The following is a 16,784-nucleotide window of genomic DNA, read 5'->3' as shown; positions in this document are numbered from 1 at the left end:
CCACTGGAAGCAACATCTGTGCATGCAGTGCAGCCAGGAACAACTGTGGAGTTAGTAAAAGGAGCCATTTACTCCCAGCTGGTCCAGCCCCTCCACACTCCCCCTCCCCTGGCCTCATCCACATCCACACCCTAACTGTCCTCCACCCCGCTCCCCCATCCTGTGCCTCTGGCCTCACCCCTCCATGGCCCAATCATTCCAGCACCCCCATTCCCACCTGCCCCAATCATGCCCCTCATGCCAGCCCACCACCCTCGTCAACACCTCCATCCCCCAACCCCCCGCCACCCCCCAACAAGCCCTCTAGCAACCTCTCCTTCCCAGCCACCCATGTCTCGACCAGCTCATTCCTCTGCAAGTTACACTGTCTCCCAAAATAAATAGAAGTACCAGCACTCCATGCTGACCGCACTTATTTCAATTCAACAACGGGGGGAATGCACCCCATTGCCATTCCTCCGTGCAGTCAGGAATTTTATACTCCAGACAAGTAACTCACAGGCTTGTTGTGGGAAAGCACACCCACTGCAGGATCCCATGGTCGTTTTAACAATAAGGACAAGGCTTCAGCTCCAGCAGCTCCCGACTTTGTGGTGGAGGAGATGATCATTTTATCAATGAGTGTTGGGACCTGAAAGGAAACAAGTCAGAGAGGAGGGCAGCAGACAAATACAATCTTAACATGCAGACAGGATGAAATACAGTCTAGCTGCTCAGAAAATACCTCCACAATCCTTCTACCTTCATATCTCTGCCCTCAAGTCACTTGCATCTCTGCTAAAGTCAATAGGTCCTTCCTCAGCACCCTATTCAGGCCCCTCAATTTTGTACAACTTCCCTCAGCCTTCTCTGTTCCAAGGAAAACTACCCGAGCCTATCAAATCTTTCCTCATTGCTGCAATTTTCGAGTCCTGGCAACACTCCTCTGTATTCTCTCTCATGCCATTACATCCTTTCTGCAATTAGGTGATCAGAACTGCACAAGTATTCAAGTTGTGACTAACTAATGTTTTATATAGTTCAGTATTATCTCCCTGCTCTTATATTCTATACCTTGGAAATAAATGAAAGGATTCCATGTGCCTTCTTAAGCCCCTTATCAGCCTGCCCTGCTAGCTTCAGGGATTGAGTGTGGGCTGTGAGTATAAAAGATGTTGCTTGGTGCCGGAAGGGCTGCGTCAGTTGTTTGGTATCTGGCATGCACTCCAAGATCCCTCACTTCCTCTATTTCTCTCAGTTTCCTCCCATTTATTGTGTATTTCTTTGTCTTGTTTGACCTCCCAAAATGCATCACGTCACACTTTCCTGGGCTGACTTCCACCTTCCAGCCCATCTGATCAATCACAGATTTAAAAAATAGAATTTCATCCTGCATCAACTGCCATTCATGGAAGCCAGTTCCAAATTTGTATCATCCTTCTGGTGTAAAAGTGTTTATTAACTTCACACCTGAAAGGTCTTTCGCCCATTTTTACAATCTGCCCAGTCCTCAACTCCCAACCAGTAGAAACAGTTGCTCTTGATTCCATAGAGTTATAGAGTCATAGAGGTTTACAGCATGGAAACAGGCCCTTTGGCCTAACTTGTCCATGCCGCCCTTATATTGTTTTTTAAAACACCTAAACTAATCCCAATTGCCCGCATTTGGCCCATATCCCTCTATACCCATTGTACCCATGTAACTATCTAAATGCTTTTTAAAAGACAAAATTGTACCCACCTCTACTACTACCTCTGGCAGCTTGTTCCAGACACTCATCACCGTGTGTGTGAAACAATTGCCCTTTTTCTGGACACTTTTGTATCTCTCCCCTCATTCTGTTTATTCTATCTGTTCCAATTAATATCTTGAAAAAGATCAATTGACCCATTTAGAACCATAGAATCTCTACAGTGCAGAAAGAGGCCATTTGGCACATCGAGATTGTGTAATTTCTCATGATGTAACCCTTGGTGCCCAGCTAAATCTACAATGCACTTCTTCCACATTCAGATATTCCCAAGGTGTGGAGCACAGAATTATTCACAGAGCTTTGTATCATTAAATCAGGATGTCTACTCTTCTATTCCCATTCTCTGGATAGAAAGACCAGCATTCCATTAGACTTTTTAATTTTCTGCACCTGTTCCTAACGGTTTAATGATCCATATTCCTGGACAGTAAGTCTCTTTCGAGTGTTTCTAGCTTCTCAGCATCATTAGGCACACTGTTTTATCTTTTCTTCACTCCAAAATCAATAGCCACTTACTCGCTAATGCAGAAATCGATTTGCTACTCAACATATTCTCCCAATACCAGATTTTAAAGTTTCATCAGGAATGGAACACTATCAACTCAAACAAAGGTCTGAGATTCTGTAAGGAATATACTCAAGTTTTGTCAAAGAACAAAGAAAATTACAGCACAGGAACAGGCCCTTGAGCCCTCCAAGCCTGTACAGACTATGCTACCCGACTTAACTATCCTTCCGGGGACCATATCCCTCTAATCCCATCCTATTCATGTGTTTGTCAAGACGCCCCTTAAAAGTCACCATCGTATCTGCTTACACTACCTCCCCTGGCAACGAGTTCCAGGCACCCACCACTCTCTATGTAAAAAATCTGCCTCGTACATCTCCTTTAAACCTTGCCCCTCGCACCTTAAACCTGTGCCCTCTAGTTATTGACTCTTCCACCCTGGGTAAAAGCTTCTGACTATCCACTCTGTCCATGCCTCTCATAATCTTGTAGACTTCTATCAGGTCTCCCCTCAACCTCCGTCTTTCCAGTGAGAACAAACCAAGTTTCTACAACCTCTCCGCATAGCTGATGCCCTCCAGAGCAGGCAACATCCTGGTAAATCTTTTCTGTACCCTCTCCAAAGCCTCCATATCCTTCTGGTAGTGTGGCAAACAGAATTGAACACTATATTCCAAGTGCGGCCTAACTAAGGTTCTATAAAGCTGCAACATGACTTGACAATTTTTAAACTCAGTGCTTCAGCCGATGAAGGCAAGCATGCCGTATGCCTTCTTGACTACCTTCTCCACCTGCATTGCCACTTTCAGTGTACCTGTGTACCTGTACACCCACGTCCCTTTGCCTATCAATACTCTTAAGGGTTCTGCCATTTACTGTATATTTCTTATTTGTATTAGACCTTCCAAAATGCATTACCTCGCATTTGTCCGGATTAAACTCCATCTGCCACCTCTCCGCCCAAGTCTCCAACTGATCTGTATCCTCTGATGGTCCTCATCGCTATCCGCAAATCCACCAACCTTTGTGTCGTCTGCAAACTTACTAATCAATCCAGTAATATTTTCCTCCAAATCATTTATATATATTACAAACAGCAAAGATCCCCATGAGGAACACCACTTGTCACAGCCCTCCATTCAGAAATGCACCCTTCCACTGCTACCCTCTGTCTTCTTTGACCGAGTCAGTTTTGTATCCACCTTGCCAGCTCACCTCTGAACCAGTCTGCCATGAGGGACCTTGTCAAAGGCCTTACAGAAGTCCATGTAGACAACATCCACTGCCCTACCCCCATCAATCATCTTTGTCACTTCCTCGAAAAACGCGATCAAGTCCGAGAATCACGACATCCCCTTCACAAAACCACGTTGCCTCTCGCTAACACATCCACTTATTTCCAAGTGGGAATAAATCCTGCCTCGAAGAATCCTCTCCAATAATTTCCCTACCACTGATGTCAAGCTCACCGGCCTGTAACTATCTGGATTATTCTTGCTACCATTCTTAAACAAAGGAACAACATTGGCTATTCTCCAATCCTCTGAGACCTCCCCTATAGTAAGAAGTCTAACAACACCAGGTTAAAGTCCAACAGGTTTATTTGGTAGCAAATACCATTAGCTTTCGGAGCGCTGCTCCTTCATCAGATGGAGTGGAAATCTGCTCTCAAACAGGGCACAAAGACACAAACTCAATTTACATGAATAATGATTGGAATGTGAGTCTTTACAGCTAATCAAGTCTTAAAGGTACAGACAATGTGAGTGGAGGGAGCATTAAGTACAGGTTAAAGAGATGTGTATTGTCTTATTGACATTAAGAGGATGTGTTGGAAATTTTGAATAGCATCAAGATAGATAAGTCGCCGGGACCCAATGGGATGTACCCCAGGTTACTGTGGGAGGCGAGGGAAGAGATTGCAGAGCCTCTAGCGATGATCTTTGCGTCGTCGATGTAGAGGTCGTTGACACTTGTTGATGTCATCATATAGTCGTTCCAATGATTCTTCACCATGAGTCCAAAGAAAGAAAATGTCATCGATGCCTTCGTCGTCCAGTACTTCCCCGGAGCGGAGAAGCTACGACATCTCCTCCAGAGCCTTCAACATGTCATTGATGAAGACGAACATCTCGCCAAGACCATCCCCACACCCCCATTTCTTGCCTTCAAACAACCGCACAACCTCAAACTGACCATTGTCTGCAGCAAACTACCCAGCCTTCAGGAGAACAGTGACCATGGCACCACACAACCCTACCACAGCAACCTCTGCAATACGTGCCGGATCATCGACACGGATGCCATCATCTCACGTGAGAACACCATCTACCAGGTACACGGTACCGACTCTTGCAATTCAGCCAACGTTGTTTACTTGATACGCTGCAGGAAAGGATGTCCCGCGGCATGGTACATTGGGGAAACCATGCAGACTCTACGACAACGGATGAATGAACACCGCTCGACAATCACCAGGCAAGAGTGTTCTCTTCCTGTTGGGGAGCACTTCAGCAGTCACAGGCATTCAGCCTCTGATCTCCAGGTAAGCGTTCTCCAAGGCGGCCTTCACGACACACAACAGCGCAGAGTCGCTGAGCAGAGACTGATAGCCAGGTTCTGCACACGTGAGGACGGCCTCAACCGGGATATTGGGTTCATGTCACACTATCTGTAACCCCCACAACTTGCCTGGATGTGCAAAATCTCACTAGCTGTCCTGTCTGGAGACAATACACATCTCTTTAACCTGTGCTTAATGTTCCCTCCACTCACATTGTCTATACCTTTAAGACTTGATTAGCTGTAAAGACTCACATTCCAATCATTATTCATGTAAATTGAGTTTGTGTCTTTGTGCCCTGTTTGTGATCAGAACTCCCACCCACCTGACGAAGGAACAGCCTGTTCCGAAAGCTAGTGGCTTTTGCTACCAAATAAATCTGTTGGACTTTAACCTGGTGTTGTTAGACTTCTTACTGTGTTTACCCCAGTCCAACGCCGGCATCTCCACATCATGACCTCCCCTATAGCCAGTGAGGACACAAAGATTTCTCTCAAGGCCCCAGCAATTTCCTCCCTTTCCTCTCTCAGCATTCTGGGGTATATCCCATCAGGCCCTGGGGCCTTGTCTATCTTAATGTTTCTCAAGAACCCCAATACCTCCTCCTTTTTGATCTCAACATGACTCAAACTATCTACACACTCTTTCCCAGATTCATCATCCACCAAGTCCTTCTCTTTGGTGAATACTGACGCAAAGTACTCATTTAATACCTCGCCCATTTCCTCTAGCTCCACGCATAGATTCCCAACCTTGTCCTTGAGTGGACTAACCCTCTCCCTGGCTACCCTCTTGGTCTTTATACACGTATAAAAAGCCTTGGGATTTTCCTTAATCCTGCTGGCCAAGGCTTTTTCGTGACCCCTTTTAGCCCTCCTTACTCCTTGCTTAAGTTTCTTTCTACATTCCACACTTGCTTCATGTGTTCCCAGAAGAGAGAGAGAGAGAGAGGGAGAGAGAGAGAGAGAGAGAGACCACAGGAGGAGGAGACCAACTGTCCAACTGCGGGGGGGAGAGAGACCAACTGTGGGAGAGGGAGACTGATGGTGGGAAAGGGAGATCACAGGAGGAGAGATCGCGGAAGAGGGAGAGATCGCAGGGGGTGAGAGACAGACAGAGAGGTTACAGGAGAGAAAGAAAGTAGAGACCACGAGAGAGTGAAAATGAACCCCCCCCACCCACCCCCCATATAGGGGGCCGGGAGAGCGAGAGGGAGCTCTCCTGGTACTTTTCAGTGCTCACACAATACCAACCCAGCATTCCCTTAGTACTGACCCTGAGTATCCAGTATGGGAGGGGCCTGTACTGAGCAAGTGCATCGCTGTCTTAGGTTGTGTTTTTCAGTGGAAATGTTCCACCAAAGTCCCACTGTTGAAGAAGGGTATTCCCTCCAAAATGTATTCCTCAACTAATATCAATACAAGGTTACTACCATTATTACCAGTTGACTATTCATTCGAGCTTTCTGTGTGGTAATTTGCTGAATTGTAAAGGCAGAGAGGGGAGGGCAATCTCACCTCCTGTGATCTCCCTCTCTCCCCGCAATCAGTGTCCTGTAGTGGATTGTACTTTTTCAGCTATAAAGCAACTTTGTAACTTCCCGAGGCCATGTAAGGTGCAGGATTAATGCATCCTTCTTTCGCCTAGTTCAGTGAGTTCCCCCCATTCAGTGTAGAATCCCCCATACCTTGCATTTCAGGGTCTGGAGTACGTCTAAATAGGCTGCCAGCATTGGCAGACTCAGAGTTTCCACCAGAGTGGTGTGCAGCCATTGGGTTAACTTGGTGTCCCAGTTCACGCTGGCGAGGGCCTGGCGAATGCGCCGAGCACATTTGTCCACCGCTATCCTCCGCAGTACCGGCTCGTTACTGGCCTGAATAAAAGAAGCTTTCTTTCACATTGTCCAATCAATGCATCACAAATCCTCTACAAACAATCCTCCTGCACTTGGCCATCCCCCTCCCTCCCAAGCAGGGGCAGAGAGACCTGGACGCCAATTGGCTTCCGTCGAATAATTGGAGTATGAACAGGAGCAAGAAGCTTGCTTTTATCTGCAGCCTCCAGCATTGTGTTTAACTCCAGAGCATTGACATGAGACCATAGTCACATGGCCTTACCTGTCAATCAACCTAATCAAGTCAGACTCTGCAAAACCCCAGGGAGTCATGTAATCAGAGCAGCAATAGTTCAGATTAAAATAAACGTTTTAGCAATTAGGAGCAATTATGCTGCTGCAGCAACAACAGAGGATGCCAGTTATAGACCTAGGCACAGTATTGTCACAACAGTAACATTAGAGGCAGTCCAAAGGAGATTCACCAGACTAATTCCTGGAATGAGAGGGTTGTCCTATCAAGAGAGACTAAATAGTTTGGGTCTATATTCCTTTAAGTTTAAAAGAGTGAGGGGTGGCCTTATTCAAACATACCAGGTCCAGAGGGGGTTTGACAGGGTAGATGGTGAGATGTTTCCATCAGTGGGAGAGTCTCGAACAAGGGGACATCGCTACAAGATCAAGGACTGGTCATTTAAAACTGAGATGTGCAGAAATTTCTTCTCACAGAGGGTGATGGATGTCTGGAATTCTCTGCCCCAAAGAGTGATGAAGGCTGGGTCACATTTAAAGTGGGGGGTGGATAAATATTTGATAGATTGACGAATAGAGGGCTACGGGGAAATGGCACAGAAAAGGAATGGAGGCCGGCATAGGTCAACCATGGTCGTACTGAATGGCACAGCAAGCTTGAAGGGCCTGGTGGCCTACTCCTGCTTCTGTTTCTTGTGTTCCTGTGTTCTAATTCAGCTAACTGTTAGGTACCCACATCAACCTCATCCATCAACTCACCATCCAGCTCTTGACAACATCTGCCATCAATTTATGAGGTAATTTGAGCATTTTCTGGCAAACATTCTCCGGGCTCAGTGATCGCATGGTACTCACCCCTTCATTTGCCAGTCTTGCCAACCGGTCTGAATGCAATGTCTTCACAATCTTGTTGAACAGTTTGTTCTGAGCAGCAGTCCATCCCAACCTGGAGAAGAGATACAGTATGAATGGATCAGACCCACCAGGCAACATAGACAGCAACAATAACAATAAACTACTCAGGCCCCTAAGCTCAGTGACAGAAACCATCTAATTCAGTATCAATAGAAAGAAGTGCAAGAAAGAAAAGAAGCTCTCCAGCCTCCCAAGCGTTTTTCTGCACCCCCCGCCCCACCACCACCACCTTCCCCTTCTGTACTGTCCTTAATATTCTCTAAACTAAAGGAAATAAAAGTAAAGGCAATAATTTCAGGATAATTCATGGCAGGGCAGCTCAGCCATGTGGAATGCTCTTCCTCTGTGATGTGAGAAGTCAGGGACACTTGCAGTGTTCACAGTGACCACACTATTTGGGACTAGCATCGGGGTTAAAAAAAGGGGTGGCATGGACAAGTTGGGTCAAAGGGCCTGTTTCCATGCTGTAAATCTCTATGACTCCTCTGTGAGCAGCAAGTGTCTCCTGCAGGTATTCCAAGTTTCGGAGTTGAAGTCACTGTGAAGCATCCACAAGGATGAGATTTTGGTCTGTAGCATGTAGAGTGAGGTGGTCACACTGCGTGGTAAAAGGGCACAGGCACAAAGGGAACAGGTGACTGCCAGCCAGAGTAAAAGCACTCGGCAGATAGTGAACAAGTCCCCTGGGTTCAGATTTTCTGTTTTGGAGAGGTGGGATTTAGACCCAGTTTCCCTGCATCACCTGCCCAGTGCTTTGATTTTTGATCGGGAGAATGGTTTGTCAAGGGAGTGCAGCAAGAGCCAGGAAATAAATTAAAAAGCAGGACCTTAAAGGTAGTATTCTCAGGATTACTCCCAGTGACGCATGCTAGCGAGATCAGAAATAGAAGACTAGACCAGATGAATGCATGCCTCGAGATGATGTAGGGGGGAGGAATTTAGATTCCTGAGACATTGGGATCGATTCTGGGGTAGATGGAACCAGTAGAAACTGAACATGTTGCATCGCAGCAAGACTGGGACCAACATCCTCCCAGTCATTTGTTAGTCCTGTGGAGAGGGTTTAAAATAGAGCGATGGGGATGATGGCCATACTTGCTGCAAATCCTTGTTGCCTCCGTCTTCCACTTTTGCTTTCTACTTTTCTGTCTTTCATTTCTATCTTTGTTTCCCTCTCTTGTGTCTTCCCACTCAGGTTCCCACTCCTCGGCACTCTATTTAAACAGATACAGGACCCATCTTCCCCAGAATCGCTCCCAATGTCTCAGGAAGCTAAATCCTGACGTTGGTGACTGCAGAAAATTGGTAAGTCTCACAGCACCAGGTTAAAGTCCAACAGGTTTATTTGGTAGCACCAAAGGTGCACTGCCCCTTCATCAGATGAGTGGAGAGTTGGGTTCACAAACAGGGCATATATAGACACAGACTCAAGTACAAGTTAATGGTTGGAATGCGAGTCTTAACAGGTAATCGAGAAAATCAAATTCCAAAGAAATGCACCAACACCAAAAGAGAAAACGCTGGAAAATCTCAGCAGGTCCGGCAGCATCTGTAAGGAGAGAAAAGAGCTGATGTTTCGAGTCCAGATGACCCTTTGTCAAAGCTGGACCTTAAAACTCCAATGCACCAACACTCTTTACATTTCTACAGCTGAGCTCAGCCCACAGAGGAGGTCTGTTTGCAAGTACAAAGGGAGCCTGACTATTTTATTAAACCTCAGGATTCCACACCTGGAAAAATACATCCGTTGTCCAAAACCCAGAAGCGATAGATATGTCACATGACCTCCCCCAACTACACTGTGCATAACTGTTCACGTCAAAACTCCTGTATCGGTGCCTCTGCAGCTAATTCACCCGTCTGTGCTGCTTCCATCATGGAAGTCCTTGCTTCTGGAAAGACAGATCACTGTGCTATGGTTTCAACTGGCTACTCTCTGATGGAATAATCCATTGAACTTTTGATTCTGGACTCATGTGAAACCATATATTGTCGTCTTTGCCCTGTATGCCTCTCTTTCCCTTACCCCTTTATTTTCTGAATGTCAAAGGGGCAGATGTTGAGAAACCCCTTCCCCTGTATGCTTTGTCTGTGTGTAAAATAAACCAACCTTCTTATCTTACCTTATCTCAGTTTGCTTTGGAGGGTTTTTAAATAGAGGATTGGGTGACTCCAAACTGAACTGTTGGGGAAAATGAAAAATATCTTTCTGTTCACAAAGCTTAGACAGCACCTTCCAAACTCATAACCACTTCCATATAGAAGAACAAGGGCAGCAGATACATGGAAACACCACCACCTGCAAGTTCCCCTCCAAGCCACTCCTGACTTGGAAATATATTGCTGTTCCTTTGCAGTCGCTGGGTCAAAATCCTGGAATTACCTCCCTAAATGTGAGGTGATTCATTTTGGTAGGACTAATTTAAATGTGGATTACAGGGTCAAAGGTAGGGTTCTGAAGACTGTGGAGGAACAGAGAGATCTTGGGGTCCATATCCACAGATCTCTAAAGGTTGCCACTCAAGTGGATAGAGCTGTGAAGAAGGCCTATAGTGTGTTAGCTTTTATTAACAGGGGGTTGGAGTTTAAGAGCCGTGGGGTTATGCTGCAACTGTACAGGACCTTGGTGAGACCACATTTGGAATATTGTGTGCAGTTCTGGTCACCTCACTCTAAGAAGGATGTGGAAGCGCTGGAAAGAGTGCAAAGGAGATTTACCAGGATGCTGCCTGGTTTGGAGGGTTGGTCTTATGAGGAAAGGTTGAGGGAGCTAGGGCTGTTCTCTCTGGAGCGGAGGAGGTTGAGGAGAGACTTAATAGAGGTTTATAAAATGATGAAGGGGATAGATAGAGTGAATGTTCAAAGACTATTTCCTCGGGTGGATGGAGCTATTACAAGGGGGCATAACTATAGGGTTCATGGTGGGAGATATAGGAAGGATACCAGAGGTAGGTTCTTTACGCAGAAAGTGGTTGGGGTGTGGAATGGACTGCCTGCAGTGATAGTGGAGTCAGACACTTTAGGAACATTTAAGCGGTTATTGGATAGGCACATGGAGCACACCAGGATGATAGGGAGTGGGATAGCTTGATCTTGGTTTCAGATAAAACTCGGCACAACATCGTGGGCCGAAGGGCCTGTTCTGTGCTGTACTGTTCTATGTTCTAACGACATTGTGGGTCAACCCACAGCACGTGGACTGCAGCGATTCAAGAAGGCAGCTCACCACCACCTTCTCAAGGACAATTAGGGGTGGGCAATAAATGCTGGCCAGCCAGTGATGCCCGTGTCCCACGAATGAATAAGAAAAGAGGTACTGAGAGAAATCAAAGCTGCTTAAATCCCTCTCCTGTCCATAACTCTCTCTTAACTGCTCCACTGTTGCTAAATGATCAGACTGCTTATCCAATATCCAGTAGTGGATGACCAGAAATGTCCTCCAATTGAATATTCTGGGCCTAAGTGGTCGGTCATATCCAAAAATTCATGATTGAACACAATTTGTGACAAGGAATCCTGTAATTATTGCACTTTAATAATTTGTGTCGAAGGCAAATGCAAATTATTGGACTTCAAATGAGTTGAAACTTGAGGTTTCCCTTTGCTTATCTTCTATCACAATCTAGACTGCCGACTAATTCATTTGTATAAAATCACCCTAGTGCCCTGAGTAATTCAGCATCCAATGCAGTTCATGCATGTAATAAAGGATGAAGTCCACAGCAAAAACAGAGCAAGACCTTGCTGGATAAGGTACATGAGAAGTGAAGTCACTATGGCAGCTCTGCGCTAACGCTTGGCCATTGTAACCCCATTTTAACTCACTACCAACTGAGCAACTGGGGATGGGAAAGAAAACTAGCCGCGATTCACAGCAACTTGCCACGATTCACTGCAACTTGCCACGATTCACTGCAACTTGCCACGATTCACAGCAACTAGCCACGATTCACAGCAACTAGCCCCGATTCACTGCAACTTGCCACGATTCACTGCAACTTGCCACGATTCACAGCAACTAGCCACGATTCACAGCAACTAGCCACGATTCACAGCAACTAGCCAAGACTCAAGTTCCACTGCTCCCTCCTCCCTACCTGCCCAGCACCCTGGAGACTCAAGCTCCACTGCTCCCTCTCCTTACCTGCCCAGCACCCTGGGGACCCCAAGGCTCCACTGCTCCTTCCTCCCTGCCTGCCCAGCACCCTGGAGACTCAGGCTCCACTGCTCCCTCCTCCCTACCTGCCCAGTACCCTGAAGACTTGGACTCCACTGCTCCTTCTTCAACCTGCCATCTGCCAAGCCTGCAGCTTCACCAAGTGGCCAGAAGCAGAGCGTGCTATCCTGGTGGGATGAATGCCAAGGCTGAGGGACAGCAGTTGCAGTTTGGTCTGGCAGTTAGAAGCATTGAGATTGCGGTCAAAAACACCAACAAGTACAATGTTTGGAAAATCCACTTCCAAGGATGGAATTACATTCTTCGTAAGTCAAAGATCACACGAATGCTGGAAATTTCTCATCCCTGGAATTATCGGGTAGAGTGTAGCCAGTCAGTCCCCCCTCCAAACTTCAGTTTCCTTGCGACAGAATCCACCTCTCTCCATCCAACAATCGATGATTAAAGCAGTCTGTTTGAATCCTGGGTGTCATGTCTGACCTGAAAATATGATTTACGAGCACATATTCACATCATCACTAAGATTATCTATTTCTATCTCTGTAACATCGCTGAACTTGGACCCTATCTCAGCTCCTCCATTGCTGACACTCTCATCCATGTCCCTCCGGACATCTCCATCCCAACAGCTGTACGGCTGGTTTCCCACATGCTACCCTCAGAATATTTGAGGTTATCAAAAACACTTGTTTCCTATGTCTTTACTCGCATCAAGTCCACCTTTCACCCCTGTGCCACTAACGGCTGGCTTCAAAACCATCATGTTAGTTTTCAAACACCTCCATGATCTCACCCCTTCCTATTTCTCATCTCCTCCAGCCCACAATGTCAAAGAAACCTGCTCTCACCTTATGTTAGCCCCTTGACAATCTCTGGTTTTAATTGGCCTCACCTTGAGCTGCTGAGGCCTCAAGCTCTGGAATTCTCTCCCTCGACCTCTTCTCCTTCCTCCTTTCAGATACTCCTTAATACTTAGCCCTTTGACCAGTCTTTCGCTCATCTGGCCCCATATCTTATAGGTTCAGTCATACTTTGCTTTTGAATATTCCTGTCAGGGGTCTCTGGGTGTTAAAGAAGCGACATAAATCTCACTTGTTCATATTGTTGACTATGTGCTGCACCCCTTTCAAGGGCGAGATCATTTTGCTAAGTTGCAGGGTTCAAAACCAGATGCAGTTACTCCAGCTGGGAACCAACAGAACTCTGTACAACAGACACAAAAGCTGCTGTCCATTTGTATTCAAGCAGTCTTGAGATCAAAGCCAACATTCCATTAAAATAAGCAAAATACTGCAGATGCTGTAATCTGAAACAAGGTAAGAGTTTTAACAACACCAAGTTAAAGTCCAACAGATACCATTAGCTTTTGGAGCGCTGCTCCTTCGTCAGACGGAGTGGAAATCTGCTCTCAAACAGTGCACAGAGACACAAAATCAAGTTACAGAATACTGGTTAGAATGCGAATTTCTACAGCCAACCAGGTCTTAAAGATACAGACAATGTGAGTGGAGGGAGCATTAAGCACAGGTTAAAGAGATGTGTATTGTCTCCAGACAGGACAGCCAATACACATCTCTTTAACCTGTGCTTAATGCTCCCTCCACTCACATTGTCTGTATCTTTAAGACCTGGTTGGCTGTAGAAATTCGCATTCTAATCAGTATTCTGTAACTTGATTTTGTGTCTCTGTGCCCTGTTTGAGAGCAGATTTCCACCCCATCTGATGAAGGAGCAGCGCTCCGAAAGCTAATGGTATTTGCCACCAAATAAACCTGTTGGACTTTAACCTGTTGTTAAAATTCTTACTGTGTTTACCCCAGTCCAACGCCGGCATCTCCACATCTGAAACAAGAACAGAGGATACTGGAAAAACTCAGGTGTGCCAGCGTCTATTGGGAGATAAACAGAGTTAACGTTTCGAGTCCTCACACTCCATCAGAACTGAAGGGTGGAGGGAGAGAATGTGTTAAAACTGTTGCAACTTTAAGAACAAAAGGCAGATAGCCTGGTGTGAGGGGTTTGCATTGAGGCAATACATGTTTGGGATATGTAAAGAATACTGCATTGGGAGCAGTGAATACAATATTGTATTGGAGACAATAATAAGCAAATGCAAATTGAAGCAAATAGAAACATAGAAACTAGAAGCAGGAGTAGGCCATTCAGCCCTTCAGGTCTGCTCCGCCATTCACTATGACCATTGCTGGTCGTCCATTCAATATCCTGATCCTGCACCCCCCCTTCCTCCCATATCCCATGAACCCTTAAGCTCCAAGAGCTATATCTAATTTCTTCTTGAAATCACACAACGTTTTGACCTCAACTACTTTCTGTGGTAGTGAATTCCACACATTCACCACCCTCTGGATGAAGAAATTTCTCCTCGCCTCAGTTCTAAAAGGTTTATCTATCTCTTATCCTCAAAGTATGATCCCAAGTTCTGGGCTCCCCCAACCTCGGGAACATTCTTTCTGAATATACCCTGTCTAATCCTGTTAGAATTTTATAAGTTTCTATCAGATCTTCTCTTACTCCTCTAAACTCCAGTGAATACAATCGTAACCAACTTAGTCTCTCCTCATATGACAGACCTGCCATCCCAGGAATCAGCCTGGTAAACCTTCGCTGTACTCCCTCTATAGCAAGGACAGCCTTCCTCAGATAAGGAGACCAAAACTGCACACAATACTCCAGGTGTGGCCTCACCAACGCCCTATACAATTGCAGCAAAACATCCCTATCCCTAAACTCAAACCCTCTCGCTTTGAAGGACAACATACAAATGGTGTGCCTTTGTTTTAAAAGGGCTGCAGGGAAAAGCCTGGGAACTATATACTGGTGAGGCTCACATCTGTAATGGGTAAGCTGTTAGAAGGTATTCTGAGAGACAGGATCTATAGCCATTTAGAGAGGCAAGGACTGATTAGGGACAGTCAGCATGGCTTTATGAGTGGAAGATCATGTCTCACAAATTTGATTTGAGTTTTTTGAAGGAGTAGCCAAGAAGGTAGATGAGGGCAGTGCAGTTGATGTTGTCTACATGGACTTCAGCAAGGTACCACATGATTGATTGTTGCAGGTTAAATCTCACGGGATCCAGGGTGAGGTAGCTAAATGGATACAAAACTGACTTGATGACAGAAGCCAGAGGGTGGTTGTAGAAGGTTGTTTTTCAGAGGCCTATAACCAGCGGTGTGCCTCAGGAATCGGTGCTAGGTCCACTGTTACTTGTCATTTATATTAATGATTTGGATGAGATTTTAGTTAGTTAATGGTTAGTGGGTTTGCAGATTGGTGGCATAGTGAGCAGAGAAGGTTATCTCGGATTGCAACGAGATCTTGATCAATTGGGCCAGTGGGCTGATGAATGGTTGATGGAGTTTAATTTAGATAAATGTGAGGTGATGCATTTTGGTAGATCGAACCAGGGCAGGACTTACTCAGCTAATGGTAGGGCATTGGGAGAGTTACAGAACAAAGAGATCTAGGGGTACATGTTCATAGCTCATTGAAAGTGGAGTCACAGGTGGAGAGTGGTGAAGAAGACATTCAACATGCTTGGTTTCATTGATCAGAACATTGAATACAGGAGTTGGGCGTCTTGTTGAAGTTATACAAGACATTGGTAAGGCCACACATGGAATACTGTATACAGTTCTGGTCACCCTATTATAGAAAGGATATTACTAAGCTAGAAAGATTGCAGAAAAGATTTACTAGGATGCTACCGGGACTTGATGGATTGAGTTATAAGGAGAGGCTGGATGGACTGGGACTTTTTTCTCTGGAGTGTAGGAGGCGGAGAGGTGATCTTATAGAGGTCTATAAACTAATGAGGGGCACAGATCAGCTAGATAGTCAACATCTTTTCCCAAAGATAGGGGAGTCTAAAACTAGAGGACATAGGTTTACGGTGAGGGGAGAGATACAAAAGGGTCCAGAGGGGCAATTTTTTCACACAGAGGGTGGTGAGTGTCTGGAACAAGCTGCCAGAGGTAGTAGTAGAGGCGGGTACAATTTTGTCTTTTAAAAAGCTTTTAGACAGTTACATGGATAAGATGGGTATAGAAGGATATGGGCCAAATGCAGGCAATTGGGACTAGGTTAGTGGTTAAAAAAAAAAGGGGCTGCATGGACAGGTTGGGCCAAAGGGCCTGTTTCCATGCTGTGAACCTCAATGACTCCAACATACCATTTGCCTTCTTTACTGCCTGCTGTACCTGCGCACTTACTTTCAGTGACTGATGCACGATGACTCCATGGTCTCATTGAGTATGCACCTCTCTCAATTTACATCCATTCAAGTAATAATCTGTCTTCCTATTATTGCTACTGAAGTGGATAACCTGACAGTTATCCACTGTAAACGCAAGTACAACGCTGCTGAACGTGAAAGTATTTCGGGCCTTGAAAATGAGGAGGGAGGTGATAAAGGGGCCAGTGTTGCACCTTCTGCGATTGCAAGGGTAGGTGCCATGGGAAGGGGATGGGGAGTTGGGTGTGATGGACAAGTGGACCAAGGTGTCACAGAGAGAGTGGGTCCTGCAGAATGCTGACGGGAGTTGAGGGGGAGATGTGTTTAGTGGTGGCATCATGCTGGAGTTGGCGGGTATGGCGGAGGATGATCCTTTGAAGCGGATGCCAGTGGGGTGAAAAGTAAAGACAAGGGGAACCCCATCATTGTTCAAGGAGGAAGAGAAGGGGTGAGGACAGAGGTGCAGAAAATGGGTCAAGTGCCCTGTCAACCACAGGTGGGGAGAAACCTTGGTTAAGGAAAAAGGTTGATTTGTTGGAAACAACAT

At 45.8% G+C, this 16,784-nt stretch overlaps 1 protein-coding gene across 2 annotated transcripts in view; it reads right to left on the bottom strand.

The window, feature by feature from the left end:
* kansl3 (KAT8 regulatory NSL complex subunit 3) overlaps positions 1–16,784 on the bottom strand; it is a 147,389-nt gene that overhangs the window by 112,541 nt on the left and 18,064 nt on the right. For both annotated transcript variants that reach the window (XM_078239692.1, XM_078239693.1), the window contains exons 3-5: positions 7,746–7,836; positions 6,492–6,677; positions 500–631 (exon numbers count right to left, since the gene is read on the bottom strand). In XM_078239692.1, the coding sequence (XP_078095818.1) occupies positions 500–631; positions 6,492–6,677; positions 7,746–7,836 (409 nt within the window). The remainder of the gene's footprint in view (positions 1–499; positions 632–6,491; positions 6,678–7,745; positions 7,837–16,784) is intronic.

The sequence above is a fragment of the Mustelus asterias genome, chromosome 22, assembly GCF_964213995.1.
Source record: "Mustelus asterias chromosome 22, sMusAst1.hap1.1, whole genome shotgun sequence".
Classification (NCBI taxonomy): domain Eukaryota; kingdom Metazoa; phylum Chordata; class Chondrichthyes; order Carcharhiniformes; family Triakidae; genus Mustelus; species Mustelus asterias.
This window is presented reverse-complemented; position numbering and strand designations above follow the sequence as displayed.